At 32.7% G+C, this 19451-nt stretch overlaps 1 protein-coding gene across 1 annotated transcript in view; it reads left to right on the top strand.

Annotated features, from left to right (window-relative positions):
- Window positions 1–19451, top strand: part of LOC149411363 (neuroligin-4, Y-linked-like) — an 887216-nt gene that overhangs the window by 610587 nt on the left and 257178 nt on the right. Inside the window, exon 5 of the mRNA XM_089647299.1 lies at window positions 3812–4307. Coding sequence (XP_089503425.1) covers window positions 3812–4307 — 496 coding nt within the window. The remainder of the gene's footprint in view (window positions 1–3811; window positions 4308–19451) is intronic.

The raw sequence follows: 19451 nt of genomic DNA, 5'->3' as shown, positions 1-19451 counted from the left end.
AGATCTGATATCTTACTGACATTAAAAGAGGGTGTATTTGGTTGTATGTGAGGGTGTTAGATTATTTTTGACTTTCATTTTCTTTTGTGGACCTCAGCCGAGCTATAAATATCTCTATTTTCTTTTATAATATCGACATAATACATTGAATTATTGAAAGGCCGTCATTGAGTGGGAAGTTTATTTCAAGTGGCAAGCCGGGTGACCTCAAAATAACTTTATGCCTATTGAAATTTTATTAAAGTTCTTCAGGCATTCAATATTGCTGTCAAAACCTGCTATACAATTTAGTTTCCAACAACAAAACCCATTAGTTTTGTCTTTCTCTTATCAACCAAGCAGCAAAATAAATCGAGCCCGATGAAATATTCTTGAAAGAAAGTGAAAAACATTAATAAGAAAAAAGTGTGCATAACTTTGGCTTCGCATTTGTTAACATAATATAAACGAAACAATTTTATAACGTTCAGATTGATGGAAAAATATTTACCTCTTTAAAATGCTGATAATAATATGGGAAATGCACCATGTTCACCATCGTCTTCTTCCTCTTATCCATAGAATAAAGAATACTTACCGTACGGTCAACAGTAGTAGATCCTTTCAGTATCTACCACTGGTGAAGTACTACCATTCAGAATCTAAGCGTTCTCTTTGTAAAACTTTTGGTCTTTTGCCGTGTTTGGTGACCAGATCTGAACAGCCAGGTTCTGGGCTATTTCCGTTACTTCGTGTAACCTCAGGATTTTTACGTTTCAAATTATGTCTAGAACAGCTAGCTGAACGATCATGCTTACATAATTCTCTTCATTTTTAGGTTTTCTGTACACATTGCTGGATATATGATTACTTTCTGTATTTCCAATGATTTCTGTTTTGGGACAAAGTGAACAGCTCTTTGCATTATCTTTAATTATATATCTCTATATTATATCTAACGCTTTCCTACTAATGGCTTTCTTTCAATTGGTCTACTGTTAACTATAAATCAGTGAAATAAATTATCGCATTTTGTCCTTACAGCGTGACTTTGACTTAACTATTCGAATGTCAGATCTACCATTACGTTTTCAATATTTGTAACGTTCGAATTATCTGCAAAATAATGAGTGTAGCATTTATGTATATAGTTTAGTAGATTTAAACAATGTTTAATCAATTGTGATAATAATTGTTACACAAGAACCCGTAGGTTTAATGATTCGACCGATTCCAGCTTATCTGTTCGGTAGTTTGAGGAAATTGGCAACAGTTAATTTTCAAACGATGGTGCAGTTCGGAACGATTGTTATTCTATCGAGCGATAAATTACTTTCATTGCAAATGAATCTCATGGGTGGTTAGTTTATGGGAGGATTATTGCATAGCGGAACTATTCAATACCTTCGAATGAGATTGCTACAGTGAAATTTATGCTTGTCCTAAAATTTTGGTTTCCAGAAATGGTAGAAATGATTTTTCGTAATATAAAAATGCTCTTTAGTACTTCTTTGAAAATAAACATAGGTAGGTAATGTTTTTTTATGAATTTTAACAAATCAGTATTAATTCTGAAACGGCAGTACTCAAACAGTAAGCACTACCATCGTTTAATAAATGCAGGTAACATTTTATATTTTATAAGCTGGTATATATACGGATATATAAATATATGCGTATGTATGTATATGTATGTATATGTGTGTATATGTAAGCATATATACACTCCCGTATCGGAACGGTTACTTACTTGTTTGTATATGATAATGTTATTTCAATAAACGCCCGGGTTCCTGAAATTTCAAGAGATTCTTTTTTTCATCATTTTAAAGCATAAATATGCAAAACAAGTTTAACACAACGTTCGGTGTTATTTTTTGTTAGTTTTAGCGTTCAAATTTTGGACGGTTGGGATTTGATAAAAAAAAATCGACTATAGTTTTTAAACAAACGCGAATTTTTCCTTTGGTTTGTGAATCTAAGGAAAAACAGGATCTACAGAATATATGGGCCCAAAGTTATTTAACGATTTACCGGATACAATAAAAAGTGAGAAAAATTATTTTAAATTTAAAAAAAAACTTTCGTTGTATTATTACAGAGAAGATTGACTTACTTTTATCGATGATTTTCAGATATATTCTGTTGCTTATTTCTGTTGCTTATATTCTTGCTTATATTTTTGTTGATTTTTCGTTGATTTTTCGTTGATTTTTGTAGATATTCTATTTCTATAATTATATGTAATTTTCTTACTGCACAATATTTTGTAGTATTTTACAGTATTTTTGAAAATATTCTTTTTCCATTTTTGTAACTATACATATTATTATCTATATATATATAGATAAGCACATAGACTGGCTCCCCATTTTGACCCGAGAATATTTCTCTACAAATTGGGTAAACAAAAAAAAGTGATGTCTGATTTGAAATGTAATATACTTTTATCTCTTGTGAATATTTTCTTTACTTAAGATGATTCAAAATACTTTATTTAAAAATAATTCGTATTTTGCGCGGCCAGCGATCCCGAATAATTATCATAGTTTTGTTTGTGGGTTAAATTAAATTAAATGTGTACAATATCTGTGTTATGATCGAACTACTGTGTAACTTCCAAACGTGATTGGGATCTGCTTACTCTTATATTAAATAATGCATAATATCCAAGCCAACAGACCACCAACATAACTCTTACTGCTGTACTTGGCATCTTGTACTATGGTCTAACATTGTAAAGAAACTAACATACTCAACGCATATCTATTCTAAAACCACAAAATAAAATTATATTACTTGTACAATACTACACACTGTACCTACTATATATATTTTTAAACAAATAATTTGGAGACTTTATAACTATTTTAACTTTTAAATAAATACTAAGGTAATATATACTGAACGTTGCCACACACACACTAAACATAGACAAATACATTGAAAGAATATCGGGAAGAATGAGTATAGTGACTACGGTGAATTTGAGAGTCTTTTCAGTTCTGAAATATTATAAATTCTGAACGAAATAATCCGGTGTTTTATACATAACTAATATTTTCCCGGGTCGAATTTCAATAATAAATCGACATCGTTTTTTAGTCAAACTACAATATGCCTTTTATATTTTAACTCAATTGAACCTCTTAATTTGGTTGTATATATTTAACAGAATCGAATTTAAAAGAATCTACATAGTTGGTAAACGGGTTATTAGATTCTTGAGTTTGAAAAATTAACCGCGAGCACTCTAAAACTGCGTTAATGAACTTTCAACAATAGAGTTGATCGGTCGGTGGCTGAGTTGACATTGCGTTTGGTCCCACCCAGTCATAGTGTGTTCAATTCTTCGGCTGGCTAAGTTCTCCATCACAACACAAGCAACATTTTCCACTTACTGTGGCGGTAGTAGGAGATTTTCAAATATTATAAGGTTATTTGTAACCCGGGAATGTTCGTCTTTCTTTAAAAAAAACAGTTAACAGAGTTGATTGCAATAATTTTTAATGAAATATATTTGCAAAATAATAAAAACATGTTCTTCTAAGTAGAGAGATAAAACTTTTTTACAATTTAAAAAAAAATATTATGTTTACGTTACTTGTAAGAATTGCTGTCATCTTTTCGAAAAGTAAATAAATATATAAACAAACAATAATGCGCATTTATTGTATTTGATTGGCACGTACAAAAAATTACAACAAAAATTCGGGTTTAAAACCCACTATTTCAGTGTCAACCCTTGTCGTTTATTTGGATTAGTTTATTTGAAGATTTAAGCACGTGTATAACTTATACATGTTTTAATGAATTCATTTAATTTCCACAGGTTTATTCCACCGGGCAGTGCTTCTATCTGGTTCTGCGCTGAGCTCCTGGGCATTGGTGGAAGATCCAGTTAACTATTCCGTTAGATTGGCTCGGGAAGTAAACTGCAGCATCCCAGAGGACCTCGCCAAGGATCACGAAGAGATTGTGGACTGCCTCAGAGAGTCAAAAATCGAAGAATTACTGGAAGCAGACGTATCCGCACCAAACTACCTGTCTGCTTTTGGACCATCAGTGGATGGCGTAGTCATAAAGACCGACTATGCGAAGGAATTCCTGACGTATTTTATACCAAACGATATGCAGAATTATGCTCCGATTGAGTCGGGGTCTACGTACAATAGTCATACTAAGAGGTCAGATAGGAATTCTGGGAGGAACAGCCAGAATAGATACGACCTTTTATTCGGAGTGGTTACCAGTGAAGCTTTATGGAAGTTCTCAGCTCAGGATATTCAGAACGGGTTTGAATCTGAAAGACGAGACAGGATTTTAAGGTAAGATGATTCAATTTATAACAAAAGAGGTTTTATTGTTATTAATTCCTTTATGTAACATGTTTTGCTAGGTCACACATACATTATATAGCTTTTCAGAAATACGATAATAACGATATACGACTAGGTACATCCGTAAAAAAACATTAAATACGGGGCTGAGGTGATTAAGGGTAAGCCGATACAAAAATTGACAACGAAAGTGAAAATATTGCCAGAAAATATTCGGCAGTAATTTGGTATCACTCAAAAATATAAATTTCCTAAAATATTGTGACTAAGTAAGGTAATAGAAATAAATATTTTTTTATTCATAAAATAATGCCATCCAAGTGCTTTTCATTATGAATGTTGGATTAAATAACATTACAAAATGTGTTAACCATTTTTTTTATTACGAACTTTAAAAAAATCTGATGAATTTAGTTTATTTTTAGAAAGCCTTTTTCACGGTTAACTCAAATCAATCAGACTATAATAATACTAGGTTTTTTGATATTAAATGAAATTTGGCCTAAAAATTGTTCAAATTTTCCAATAATATTTTACATTTCGAATTTACAGTTTTCATCCAATAAAACGAGAGCTTCGCTCCATTTAGAATACGCTGCACAATTCCAGCATATTTTTGCTCTGATTCCGACCAAATAGAGTTATGTATATTATTATAAACAGAGACAAAAGCCGCAGCCCAATTAGGCTTATTGTGTCCGAAAACCACCGAGCGAATTAAGCTCACCGTTCTTTCAGTAATAAAATGAATTTTTAACCGGAGCTTTCAGCGCGACGCTGCAAATTGAAAACTTGCATGTAAGATCAGGGGAGCGCATATCCGGCGAGCTTTTTAATTTAAATTAAGTGAAAGAGGAAGTTCTACGAGAGATTCCACCAGAACAGCTAACTTTTAATAACACTTGCTCGCGCAGAATTGTGGAATGCCTCACGAACGCTGAAAAAATTAAATTACCCCGAATACGGTGCAAAATTCGAACGCTTTTTTATCGTGTCTCTGAAAATGTATTACTTTATATTCTGGTGTTTTACACTATGAAAAAACGTTGTGAATAAAATAAACATGCTATAGTTTTAATCGCGCTGCGTAGTTTATAGTTAACAATGAATGCCGTACACGTACATTTGCTATGAGAAATTTCCAGGATATTGAATTGAATTTCGATGATACAGAAACATTGTTTTTGAAATTTTGTCTTTTCGCTTTACATAATTCAATATTAAGAAGCCACAGTGTCTTGTAAAAATGTATGCAACGTAATCGTTGTACCACACATTAATTACAGTAGCAGCATTCTGTTTTTCGTCAACGATGGATTAATGAAACTAACAACAATACTACGAGCTATACAGAAAAACTGAAAAAAACATTTATTTTAACAGATTATTCACATCAATAATTTATTTTCAATAGCCAAAAATGTCAACTGAATTTCTAAGGAAAATTGGAAACCTGCTGCAATAACACTAATAAAAATAGGACTTCCCTTTAGAAAAAAATACCCAGAGGCCAGTCATTGACGTACGGAGCTATGAAAATATATTACGAATTACAAGAAGAAATAAAATTATTAAAAAAAAAACTGAAACTCAATTTACGAAAATATGTGTTTAATTTATTTTAAAATACATGTGTGAAAGGATTGTATTACGACATAGATAACTTCGGCGTTACCAATCAGAGTATTTTGTGAGGCTTGCGGGTAGTTATGAGAGGGTAAAAATAAGAGAAAGAGGAAGGTGGAGAAGTAGGAAAGTTCCTGGCTACTCAAATTTGGTCACCAAATACGGCTTAAGCTATTTCATGCAACGTTTCAAATCTGAATGGTTGTATTTCGCCAGGGCAATACTGAGAGTGTTTTCCATTTATTTATTATATTACTTATATATTATAAATACCTATATAATTTTGAATGAATTAATTGAGAAAAATTGATTAAATCAAATTTTCTTGAGAACCTTACCCCTCGACCTGAATTTGAACAATTCGTCAAATTTTGAAATTGACTTTCAAGCTCTGTTTAAGTTCTGTTTTAATTTCAGTTTTGTGAAGCCAATGTCCAATAATAATACAATGACAGAACTTGAATAGAATTTTCACAGAAATTGAAAATTAACGTTGAAATTTTGCTGAATTGTTAAATGAAATGAAACAATCCGTACTAAGTTATATGATCGTTTTATGAAAATAACTCGAATATATTAATTTATTTAAATTTCTTTCACCTAAAACTTCAATAATTTTCTGATGACTTAGAAACAAGTCTGAGTCTTTTAATTTAAGTGTTTACTTTCTTGAAAGGCTAAAATAATAATATAACGTTGTGAGTATACAGAACTGAAGGGCCTTTAATGGGCTTTAGTGTCTTTAAACAGATTAGAAACTGTGTGGGAGGAAATGAATAAATTATTTATATTCTCTGGAGTCAAGTTAGGGTATTTACATCCTAGTTTATGGTGGATAAATTATTATATTGTTTTCGTTCTCGGTTTCATAACAAAACAACGGGCTTAACGCTGTTTGTATAATGGTGTGTTTATGCGCGAATTTAGTTCGGGTCGGTGCGTTTGAAATATCATGAAACTCGTACCTTTCTGATGGTAAGCTTTTGGATCTTGTATTTATATAAAGTTTGAATTCAAAATTAGAATGAATTAATGGTAATTGACAGATAGTAACATAAATTTTGTGAATTATCATGGAACATTGTTCTGCACAAAGGAACTTGACGTAAGTAATAATATTTGTCTAAGCTCTCAAACATCGATATTTTTTCGGATTCACTGTCCAAATTTAAAAGGAAAAACATATCAATAATATATAAGCTATTCAATACGCTTACATATACACACACTAATACACCTATACACCACACACGTCATCCGGTAATTACTGTAAATGTACATTGTACATACCACATATGAGACATTATAATGAAACATATCATAGGTACTCGCCTTGAAATATTTAATATCTGTAATTTTTTTCAACATTTTAACCAATGTATTGGTTGCTTCTATAGTGTAAAATAAATACATGAAACAAGTGACTTTCGCTGTCGCAAATACAACTGTAATAAATATAAGAGTAAATAAATTAAGCAATGTGAGATTGACCGGAATCAGAACAACCGTTCTTTATAAAAAGCAGGATATAGAATGTAAAATTGGACAACCACAAAATTACGAGATTCAAAACAACAAGCGTAAATGCTATGCTACAAAATAGACAGTCAAACTTTTCCCAGTTTTTTTGTATTTTCCGCTGTGAAACTTCAAAAATTAGTTGTGGATTGAACATAACATATTTATTTAGAATATCATGAACTTACAATATTGCACGACGAGCATTATTTTCCCAATTGAGTATCATTAGGTCTGATTTCCAAGTAAAAAAGTCTATACTATTCGCATTCATCATATCGAATACATACAGCATAGATTTTTGAAAATTTCTTAAAGGTTAGGACTTTGAATGACGCGAGGACTCATAATTGATGAAATTTTACAATCTTTTAACCTATCTTTTTTAGAAAAAAACTTCAGTTGATACACCCGATATTTTATGCCAAATTAATATCAACAACACTCCATCAAGAAAATCAATAACGATGTTGAAAGACATTTTAATATTAAAGCCAACCACACAAATACAGGATATTTCTCCCCTGCACAGTGAAATTTAACAAATTATAACACTATACACTGATTTAATAATGACATAGATAATTTTTAAGACCAATGTACAAATTAAAAAAAAAAGTTTTACTATTAATTATATCAAGGTGATATTGGGATTAAGTCTACCAAATCAATGTCTTATCACTACAGGTGACAATAATAAATCGACTAGGACATATTAATTTATATTCTACCTTTTACCCATTCGTGTTGTCATTTACTTTTGCATATTTAGCTAAGTATTTTTGTTATAACAAAGTGTTAAAACATCCATGTATGAACATTTTTCGGCATCTGCTTGCTTGTTTTATATACTTAAATAAAATAAAATAATCTATTCCCCTGTTGAATTCCGAAATAATGATTTATTGCTCAATCAACACTATTCTAATTATTAAAAATATTATTCTATTTTTTCCCGAATGTCGAGATTATGAAAGACTTGTCAACTGAAGTGAAAGGATTAAGTCTAAATGATTTAAGCCAGTCGTCATAAAAATAAATACGCGGGCCTTATTTGATTTGATATTGCCTTTTTTATGTATAAATATTATTGTCATTGCTCTAATCTTGGAAAACTTGCTATCCTTTGGCTTTCACCCATGTATTTTTATCCATTTGTGTGATGTTGTATTATTAACGGACAATTTTTCTGTAAAATTACAAATTAGTCTGAAAATTCTAAGTTATTCTAAAAATTATGTTCAATATCTTCCTTTTTTTAAATATTTTAAAGATCTAAATATGTATGATGAATATCTAAACATGCTTAAGATCTAAATAAGAATGTTCAATATCCAAATATGTTTAAGACCTTAATAAGTATGCTCAATATTTTCAATATCTAAATATGTTCAAGATCTAAATAAGTATGTTCAATATCTTCATTATCTAAATATGTTTAAGATCTAAATAAGCATGCTCAATATCTTCAATATCCATTCTAAGCGACAATTATCATGAAAACAAACGATTGGATTAATTTAAAAAAACATCGTATTTGTTTATTTTATCCTATTAACTATGAACCCCTATAGAACTTCTTTTTTATCGACATGAAACTAAAAATATTCTTCCGCCCTGAATATCACCGTGAAGAAACCTTCCTTATACACGGGGTAGTTTCTTCCGTAGGATAAATATAACATCAGTAGTTCGGTCACGAGCTTTGCGGGAAATTTCAATATGGGCTGAAAAAACAAACTTGTTGCCGTTACTGCTAACTTCTGCCAGTCTATTCGGAGGGATTTTAAATATCAAACAGTTTGAGCTCAAACGCTGCACTATGACGTTCATGAAAATAGTTTAAAGTTTGCCGAGTTTGGACTAAATTAGGTATATGTGCTGTATATTATAATATATCTAACTAATTAACTAAGTAACCATCACTAAAAATATTTGGCTAATTTATATAGCGCCGTTTTCGTGAAAAATCACTTCATAGGCGCTGTATAACATTTTCATTACTCCGGTGGTTAGGATAGTTTAGTTTAGGTAAGTTTTCATTTGGAGTTAGTGTACTAGGTTAAGTTAGGAGGTCGCATGTTCAAATCTCAGCGTGCGCAAGTAAATTTATTTCATTCATTTAGGTTATTTTAGAAATTTATTATTTTTTTCTTTTACATTAGCTCCACAAAAGAGGATCTTAGGAAAATAGTTTTCTTCAGGGCCTATGTCATCTTTTGAGATGCTGTATGAAGGTTTTTTTAAGGAAAGAAGGAGAGGTAGGAGATGAAGATTGTGATGTTTTGAATATCCACAAAAATAAACGATAAATAATAAACGAACGTGCTCAAAAAAATTTTTTGTTTAGACAACGACGGAAGATTTATTGACAGACAGGCCTGGAGTAAACAGATTCCCACGGGAAAGGAGAGACCGGAGGGACAGTCGAGTCTTGAACTTGAGTGCATTGACAGCCCCGAGAAATGGATACAAATCAGAAGTGTTGTTTGAAATTACAGTTAATTATTGAATTCAAATGGTATTAGAGAATATTGCGGAATATTGAATTAAAGTGAAAGATTATTGATCCGGTGTTTGTGTGAAGTGAAAGTGGTTCGACTCAGTGGGAAAACAATTAATAATAATGACAATAATAATAATTGGATAATTTGTAGAGCGCCGTTTTGTAAAAACCCACCTCAGGGGCGCCAGGTGTTGTGCAATCGCGATTGTGTTATAAAGTTGTGTTGATTTAAACGTGATTTCGTATACAGTTCGAACTAGATTGCTTGTCTTAAAAACATGAAAATAATAAAAATAATGATTGCGTTTTTAAAACAGAGTGAATGTACTTAAAGGCGGGAAGTGTTTAATCCGGCTAGGTTATTGATTTGGCGAGATGGCATTCTATCCACGGAGACCGAAAACCAGAGAATCAAATAGATTTTTAACTGTGGGTTCGAATCCTGACAGATTAGGGAGGTACAATTTTATTTACAGGAATATTTAATTACCCTTTTATAAGCGTAGGGAGGAGGTCGAAAATTAAAGTGATTTAGCTATATAGTGTAACCAGGTAAGCTTCACGCTGAGAATGAGAGGTGACTAACTGGGTGAGTTTTTTTATATTATTTATTAAATTCCAGAGGACCCCTTTTAAAAGACGGATACAACTAAGTTTACGACACCTGCCGCCCAAACAATGTTATCATTAAAAGGAATACCCTAGACGGATTGTCAATCAGCTGTGAGTGAGAGACAGGCCAATGACCTTTTCATATATAGGCCGAGAGGCGCGGTGTACAGTCAGTCAAAGGGGGAAGTTTTGCTAGCGTATGCCGTCCCGAATTGAAAGCGATCGGATGCAACCAGACGGAACAAAATGAAAACTTTTCTTCTGTTATTTGACTTTCTAATTTAATACTTTTCATCTATTGTTTGACTTTCTAAGTTACGAATTGGGATGCACAAAAACAAATCTAAAGTCGAAAGAGGGAGATGGTAATCTCCGAAATAAAACTACCAACCGAACAACTTTTCTCAACAGGTACCTTTCGAGAGGTAGGCAGCCTCTTTAAATTAAATGCAAAAATCAAACCAATTATCCGTTTATACCTACCTGAGAGGATAGGAATTCAGTAGAAGTTACCCATACCTAATACACGAGGATGCTAGTAACCTCATAAAATAATTACTAGAACCGAATATTAAAATACAGACAGTCCTCATCCTAAATTTGGCATTTCGAGTAGACCTTACATATATCTCACATGATAATTGGCTGAATGGGTAGGCACACAACCTATCGTTAAAAAGCAGGCTAAATGTCGACAAGATCGTCGTGTGTGATCTATGTATTGACCTAGAAAGGGATGTAAATCCCCGACGGCGTGGGAGTTACAATGTTTTCTAGAGGTGGCTCGTAACTTAGGACCTTACGTGTCACATTTTCGCGACTAGATTCGTGACAAGGGATGTCATGGCTTTCCCCTTCTACACTCAGTAAAGTAGGTTATCCTGGAGGTGTTTGAGATTGGGGCAATTCTGAAATTGGTGATGAGACCTGGTTTTCTTTATTCTGGCGTGAAGGTTGCCGATTTGGAACAAGGGGAGACCCGGCCGGTTGTGATATCCAGACATGCAGATATCGATCGCCTTGCTCAAATTATCATCCATCAGTTTTGTTTGGTAAGAGGAGGAGTCAATCTTAGCTTGAAAAAAATTCATTTCCTTTCCTCTCCTTCCCCTCCCAAAATATATACATGGATGGCGCCGACAACTAACACCATAAACTTATCGTATGTATATCACATATATAAAATCTAACACTTTATTATATTCACATTACCCTACGATAGGTAGAATCGAGTAGCTAGTGGGGGGGGAGCAGGCGACTTAGAAGATAAGGTTTATAAAATGGTTTTAAAACACAGCGGTAATGGATTCAACTCACTCTATCTCAAAAGAACCAAGGGATACCACACATACATAGATAACTAGGTTTCTAAACCGAGAAACAAAAACCCAACACAACGTTCGGTGAAGCCTTTTTATACTGAACCGTCACGTGAAATGAGTACGTTCAAGGTCGTACGTCACGTAGACAAACTAGGATGTACACACTTGAAGGGGTGTGTAATAAAGAAAAGACGGCAGGGAGGACCTTCCTACCCCGGATATATATATATAACCAAAGCCTTATGGAAAAGTTACCTACGGGACTTAAGGAAAATTAATCTTAGAAAGAAGAGAAGGAAAAGTTTGAAGTAGAAAGGGTAGATCATTACAAGATCTGGGAAGGAAAAGGGTATGAAGGGTGGGTAGGACCCTGGGGGTCAATGTATCCTGGAGTGACGAATGAATGCTTCTCTCCTTCTGCAGTCCAAGACGATGAGTCGAGAGAGAGTCCGGCTGGAGACATCAAAATTTTTTCCTAAACCATTCTTTTTCGATCCCATCCGCCACGCAACAGGTGGAAGAACCAAGAAAAATCTCACCCCATGAACCCAGGCATCCCTTCTAAGTCACCAAACGTAGCGGACCACTTGGGGTGACCCATATCTGGGGTGTTGGTTAACCAATAAATGGTTCCCGGGGCAGGGGTGCCATACCGCTTTGACATCTTTTTTTTTATCAATGTAGTCATGGAGATGAAAATTATTTAACAAAGATAGAGGGAAGTTTTTTTTTAAATTTTGCTGATCTCATGCTTCGATAGTTTCCCTTCCTATAATCCCTGAAGCCTCTGCCATATTGATCACTACATTGCTTAAAGATGTTTTCTATATATACCCGCCTCCCAAATTGAAAATATTAACATACTATATTTGCTGGACATTCAATAGCTGAAGACACATTCCTCATCGCCCTGGTGAAAGACCACAACTCAGAATCGAAACGTTCCTTGAAATGGTGATCAGATCCAAATACCCAGGTTATTCCACACATTCATATTCACATGTTCTTCTCCTCCCCATTACCCCAAACCTTATACGACAGGATACGACAGTCCTACTGACTTCCGAAGCTTGGAAGCAGTTGGGATTCATCTGCGCAGATCACGAAAAAAATGTTTAATGTTATTTTCATTTAATTATTTTCTTTTAGTTATTTTACACAAAAACTAGTTCTTTTAAACAGTACTTGGTAATGTTGACCTAACTGGGTGCTTTATTTGCACTTAGAAAAATGAGTGTTGCTGATTTCTTAAAATCCAGCAACAATAAAATGGGATTGCAGACCGTTTCCTCTTAATCTTTTAGTACATTCCTAATATACCATACCACGTGTTCATGCACTTTGTTTGCTTTGATAATTTATATATTATGACAAAATGCGAAAATATAATGATTTTAATTTACATGTGTTCCGACAATTCCTTCATTTTTTACTAAAAATTTAACAGAAAACCTGTCAATTCATTGGTTAAGGGCCTGTAGTTTTTTAATCGATTATAAATAATTTTGAAGAGATTCGTAATAAATTAGCAATATTTTATATCAGTACCTAAGTTTTCTCTGTGTGTGTTTAGGCCCTATTATTATCGTTACAGTTGCCTACTATTATTTCAAATTCACCAAAAAACAATATATGTACACCATTAATTACAAATATTATTTCTCCTTGCTAACCAACTCCGGGATTTGTTTTTCCTCTGAACGTGAAATGTGTACAATATTTATACACAGATAACTCGTGAAGAAATTGTCATTTGATACGCATAGGTCATAGAGACTGGCGCGTGCTTGAGCATACAAAACGAGGAAAATTTAGGCAAGTCGGGATTTCCCCTGATAATATTATGATGTAATGTGATTGACATTTTTTACGAGTTTAGGAATAATAAGATTTATTTCACACGTAGATTAGATACTTTCGTAACTCACAACAGATTACGTGATTTTAATTAGGTTCGCGTTTGAATGAAAAAGGAAAACTGTGTTACACAAACTTTCTTGTATTTTTCTGCAGAAAGTTCGTTAAAGTAGATTTTTTATAGTTTACAAAAAACAAAGCAACAATTTTGATATTTAGATAAACTAACTTTTTCTCTCTTACACATTACGAATAATTTTAAAATATTTAAATCGCTTCTACTGCCATAATAATACCGAAAAGTTATGCTTTGGACGATGGAGGCCTATTCTAGGGTGGGAAACAAACGCATTTGACAACTCGATCGTCTTTACAATCGTCCTATATTTATTTTGGGTTTCTGCAGATTTTCTTAATAACGTGAAAACAATCTAGTTATAAAAAATCTCAATTAATATACAAATAAGTACAGTTAATGTAAATAGAATTATAAATAAATAATATCTAGATAAAAATGCAAAATTTAAAAAAAAAAACTTATTCAAATAAAAAATATTACAAAGGGAGGCACGAGACACAAGAGACACAAAAATTTAAAAAAAAAATATTCACACTCTCGATGTATTTTTGATTAGTTTAATTTGTACCCCGATGATCTTTGTTTTAAGCGATACCTATTGGTCTAAAGATATTAATAGGATTTCGAGGTTATAAACAAAGTTATTGTTTTATTTCTTTAAAACACATTCGGTAAAAAATGTGTTTTTTTTTGTTTATCAAAGTTTAAGACAAAATAAATGAATATGGAAAAGATTTTCTATAAAAATGCAGTTGAGTAACATTTTGTGGCCATGCAACTTTTCATCTTTTGTTAAATCGAATTGAATTTTGAAATCAAGTTCGAGACCCCATATTGACTCCACTGCGGATTTCTTCTAATATGTTTATTTATTTACAATGTCTAGAAAACTGTTATGTGTTTTTATCTCAAACTGATATGTTCAAGAATAAAATATCTTTCTACAGCAGCACTAAAAAGGAGCTTCAAAAAATACAGTCGTTGCAACAATACAATTTCTGGTTAAGGTGTTTACTTCTTTTGTTATTTTTTTCACATGTTTTGACAATCTTTCTGTGCTGTTTTTTGGGATATCTTCCAAATGGAACTTACAAAAAACAAACACGTGTAGTCCGTAGATCACTCTAACTTGGTTACTGCTCTCAAGTCAGCCGCAAAATGCAGGAAACTGGGAGTCTAACCGTATTTAGTAGGTACCTACTAACCCTTTGAGAGGCTGGAGAATCCAAGCATCTTAAATAATGACGCCCTAATACGATGGTCGATATGTTAAAATTATTTATTTTTGTCAGATTTTATTGGAGTTAACTTATGAATAATGCAAAAAACTTTACGAAAAGAACAGCACAACGCACGAGATCCAGTTTTAACCAGCAAACAAGTAATTAAGCAGTCGAAATGGCGAAACAAGTATATGAAATCAATCATTGTGAATATGACAGTGTATTCGGGCGTTCTAATCAATCTTCAAGTATTTTGTATTTTTTAACAAAGCGTAGACGGTTTGCAACGATTCTCGTGAGCAGCCATGACATGGGCCCAACTTACCTCGTATCTCCCATTTCAGTACATTCCTTTGAGATTAACTCGGTCACTTGCATTATATCTATTTCACGAGGGCTATAGTTGGATATTGGGCTGGGTATTGGACTCCTGGTTCCACATTGTATCTTCCCAGATAGCTGATAAATCCTAGTTCCTATCAGGATGGGACACTGGTAAGGTAGATGAATTTGGAGTCTCTTCATCTTCTGTATATTTCATGTATCTAATAGCGTTTTCTACATTCCCTAAAGCTGCTTGTATCTCCTGAAATGACAGTGTCCCGTTAGTAGTGCTAGTCCTATCAGTTCCCTCGATAAGTGTCTTTCCATCTTGAAGAGTTGCCCGGCTTGTCTTTTTTTTAAGTATTTAGTTAATACATTTAACATTTTTTATCTAGTGTACATCTATTCTAAAACTACTACAAAAATATTCTATTACCTAAGTACTAGTATTTAGACTTCACAACATTGAGACATAACCAACGAAAAACTTGGCTTGGCTTGACTTTTGCTTTCTTAACATTTGAAGGGATTTCATTGAACATTTTGAAACCTTTATAATAAATATTGTTTTGTGTTGCCGGTAAATTTGTATGAGAAAGCCTAAAATCATTGCAGCTTCTCGTAGGATAGCCATGAACTGTACTATTAATACTTACCCTTTTTAACATATAATCTGGCAACATTTTATTTTCAGCTCGTATTTAAATACTAGGGTATTATAGACCAATGGTTGCCACACCCTTAGAATATTGAGTTGGCGTTGCTTTATTTTATCCTTGTATATCTGCTACAGCATAATATAGACCTTATACCTCTGTCCTGAATTATTTTCACTCTTTTAACTTGCGTTGCTCAAAAAAATTACACTTTTTCAGTAGTTCAGTTTTCTAGATCTGGTCCGCTTTTTAGTATTCATCTAACTAGTTGGGGCGGCTAACTTGCTTTGTGCGGCCCGCATGTACGAAGTTAGTTATAATATCAGTTGCAATATTTGTAAATATTTAGCCTATTTTTATCTCTGTTGTATCTCCGGGATTTCTCACAAACTCTCTTGTTGAATAAAACTCAAGCTTCCACAAAACACTTGGACTATGTGATAGATTGACAATGGGCTTTGATATCCTAATTAGCAGGTGGTTAGAATAATATGGACCCCGAACTTGAAGTTCCCACCTTATTTATTTTCCACCAAGTCTTTACAAGACTCGATAGCTAACGCCATCTATGGGTATCCTATTAGACTAATTTAGTACTATCAATGGGTGAGCTCATACACTAATAATAAGGATTTTACAAACTCTAATAAGAAATAATGATTACTAATGTGTGCCTCTTGTCTATCTATTTGTGCCTCTTACTTTTTTGAACTATTTTTCTTTCAAGTAATAAATAATTTTTTTTTAATTTGGTTTATTTTTTAATCGTTATTTAGATGTATGAAAATTAATGTATCCTTTATTAGAGTATATTTTGTAATTGTTTTACCTATTTGTGTATTGTCAAAGTTTTTACAATAGGATTGTTCTCACGTAAGTGAGATCTTCTGTAAAAAATAAATGAATAAATACGTATTTCCATTTTGAAGTTGTTGACTGTATTCCCTGCAAAGCCTTTGTGAGAGACCACCCTTCAGAATTCAAAGGGTTCCTGGCTTAAAAAGGTTTCAGTTTAACTATGTAAAAAAATTACCAGATTTCAATATCTTCCTTCTCCGTTTCACTTCCCATATTCTACTTTATAACTTATTTCCACCAATTTTTTAATATCCGATCCTAGCTCGATTAATAAGAATTCTAGTAAAAATGGATCCAAATGTGTTCTTGAGCTATCAGCTATAATGATGTAGATTTAAGCTACTATAAAATAAAGTCATCAAACTGTTTTTTTCATCAAGTTCACATAATACATCGAAAAATATTATTCAAGAATACCCAATGGAATCCATTTTAATACTCGAAATCAAGAATTTCAACTGCAATGAACTGCAAACAGAAATTGTAAAAGATTAGATTCTTAGATTATTTTTAATTTGGAAATCAATTTCAATAAAAGTAAGGACCATTTCAATATAGTTTCTGTGATAATGTTATTCAAACAAAATATAAAAAACTTTTTTTTTCAAACCTTACAAGACCTGAAGGACGCTCATAAATATGTAAACAAAGATTAAAAAGTTTACTTTGAATGCGACAGTGATGAGAACTCGATATTACAGTCAACTCTGAAGGGGTTAAGTACCGGAAGCTGACCAAGTCCGGGAGGCTCAGTGAGTGTAGGGAGAAGGGGGAAGAGGATGTAAATTTGTGTCCTCTCCTTTGTCCCCTCCTTTGTCTCCGGCTTAGGTCTATATTTGAATGTCTCCTCTTGGGCGGAATATTAAAGAGGATCCTACTCCGGAACTGCCGCCGAGAGCACTCTTGAAAAAATCCGGGGCCGTTGTCAGAGGTAGGTAGCGGTGGATTGCATCAGAGGGAAGTGGGGGTGGAGGTGCCACTTCACTGCAGGTGCATAAGTTTTGTTCTACATGAAATTAGGCGATAAGGTACTACCTCTACTAGGTGCTTCTTATTTGGGGCTTTTTGAAATTTCGATGGGGCAACCACTCAACATAATATTCTGCTATATCAGAAAGGTTAATAAAGTTATAAATAAATTTATTCTACATTCCTTGCTATATCAGTGTGAAATGTTGTTCCCGTGCGGGAAGTAGGAAGTAGGAAAGGATTGTGGCAAACACGTAAACCAACCCGAGTGGGTCAAAACAAAACACAAGCAGTAGTGATGGGTACAAATACAGAACCACGTAAAAAAATGTAATGTGATTTTCATGTCATTTTTATCAATGTTCCATTCCCCATATAACCTATTCAAACTACAATCACTATATCGACTCCATTATTACTCCACATTTCTAACTACTGTTCAACGTTCCTTTTCTTAGAATAAAATATGTTACAAATTCTCCAAAACAGATCAATGAGAATAATAATTAGGTGAAATCGATTTTAAAAAGTAACTAAAATGATGAACTAAATTGGCAAACAGTAACACAGATGCTGACCTTAAACACAACCTATAAATAACGAACTATTTCCAAAATACTTTTACAAAAATAATATACAATTAGGACATTCACAAACGTAATACAAGAATTTGCAACGAAAAGAGACTAAAAAAAGAAAAGCCGAAACACAAGTTAACTGTACAAAATAATACAATATTAATACCAATCGATAGATTCAATAAAAAAAAATAATACAAATTTTATAATATGTAAATATAATTAAAAATAAATTAGACATTTGAAAACTTTAATTTTAATTTTATTTATTCATATATACGGCATATCGTTGCCATCAACAAAAGTAAGAATAGTGAAAGTACAAAATCTCAAACAAAAGTATTAAGTAACAAGCATAAAATGTAATAGTTCAACAACTCAAAAGGCAAAATCATGTACAGATTTCATTAGAGCGAGCGAGACACAGCTTTGACGGCTGTCCAAATTTAAGTGGCGATTCGTTTTAGCGCTTATTCATAATGGTATTTTACAAATATGATTTTTAGTGCTTATTCATAATATTATTAAACAAATAAGAAATAATTTATTGTTTTTAACCACTTTATTTGATTTGTACACGTCGTTTACTCTTCCTCTATTATAAGCTTTCTGTTTCTTTTTTTATCTCACCTTCTCTTCTAATGTTGTAATTTAGTTTATTTGTTCATTTTCCTGATGAAGGTTGAGATCAACTAAAATCAGTCGGAGCGTTTTTAAACAAACAACTTTTTGCATTTGTATAATGTCAAGCCACGAGGTGTTTGATTTCTTTGATTATTACCTATACTGATTCTTATACTCAAATAAATATATATTTGAGTAGGTATATATTGAAATATACTGATTCTTATACGTAAACTCTTGTTAGATTATATTCATTTTTACCTCAAATTAAAGGTAAATATTTGATAAAACATTAAAAATATGGAAATTACCCTGAACGAAATATCTATGACGTTATTTTTGCAAGCACTGCGTTCATTCCTCACCCACCACCGAATTCA

Source organism: Hesperophylax consimilis, chromosome 26 (genome assembly GCF_061612785.1).
Source record: "Hesperophylax consimilis isolate HC1 chromosome 26, BYU_Hcon_1.0, whole genome shotgun sequence".
Classification (NCBI taxonomy): domain Eukaryota; kingdom Metazoa; phylum Arthropoda; class Insecta; order Trichoptera; family Limnephilidae; genus Hesperophylax; species Hesperophylax consimilis.
The sequence above is the reverse complement of the archived record's forward strand: the minus strand, read 5'-3'. Positions and strand labels throughout refer to the sequence as shown.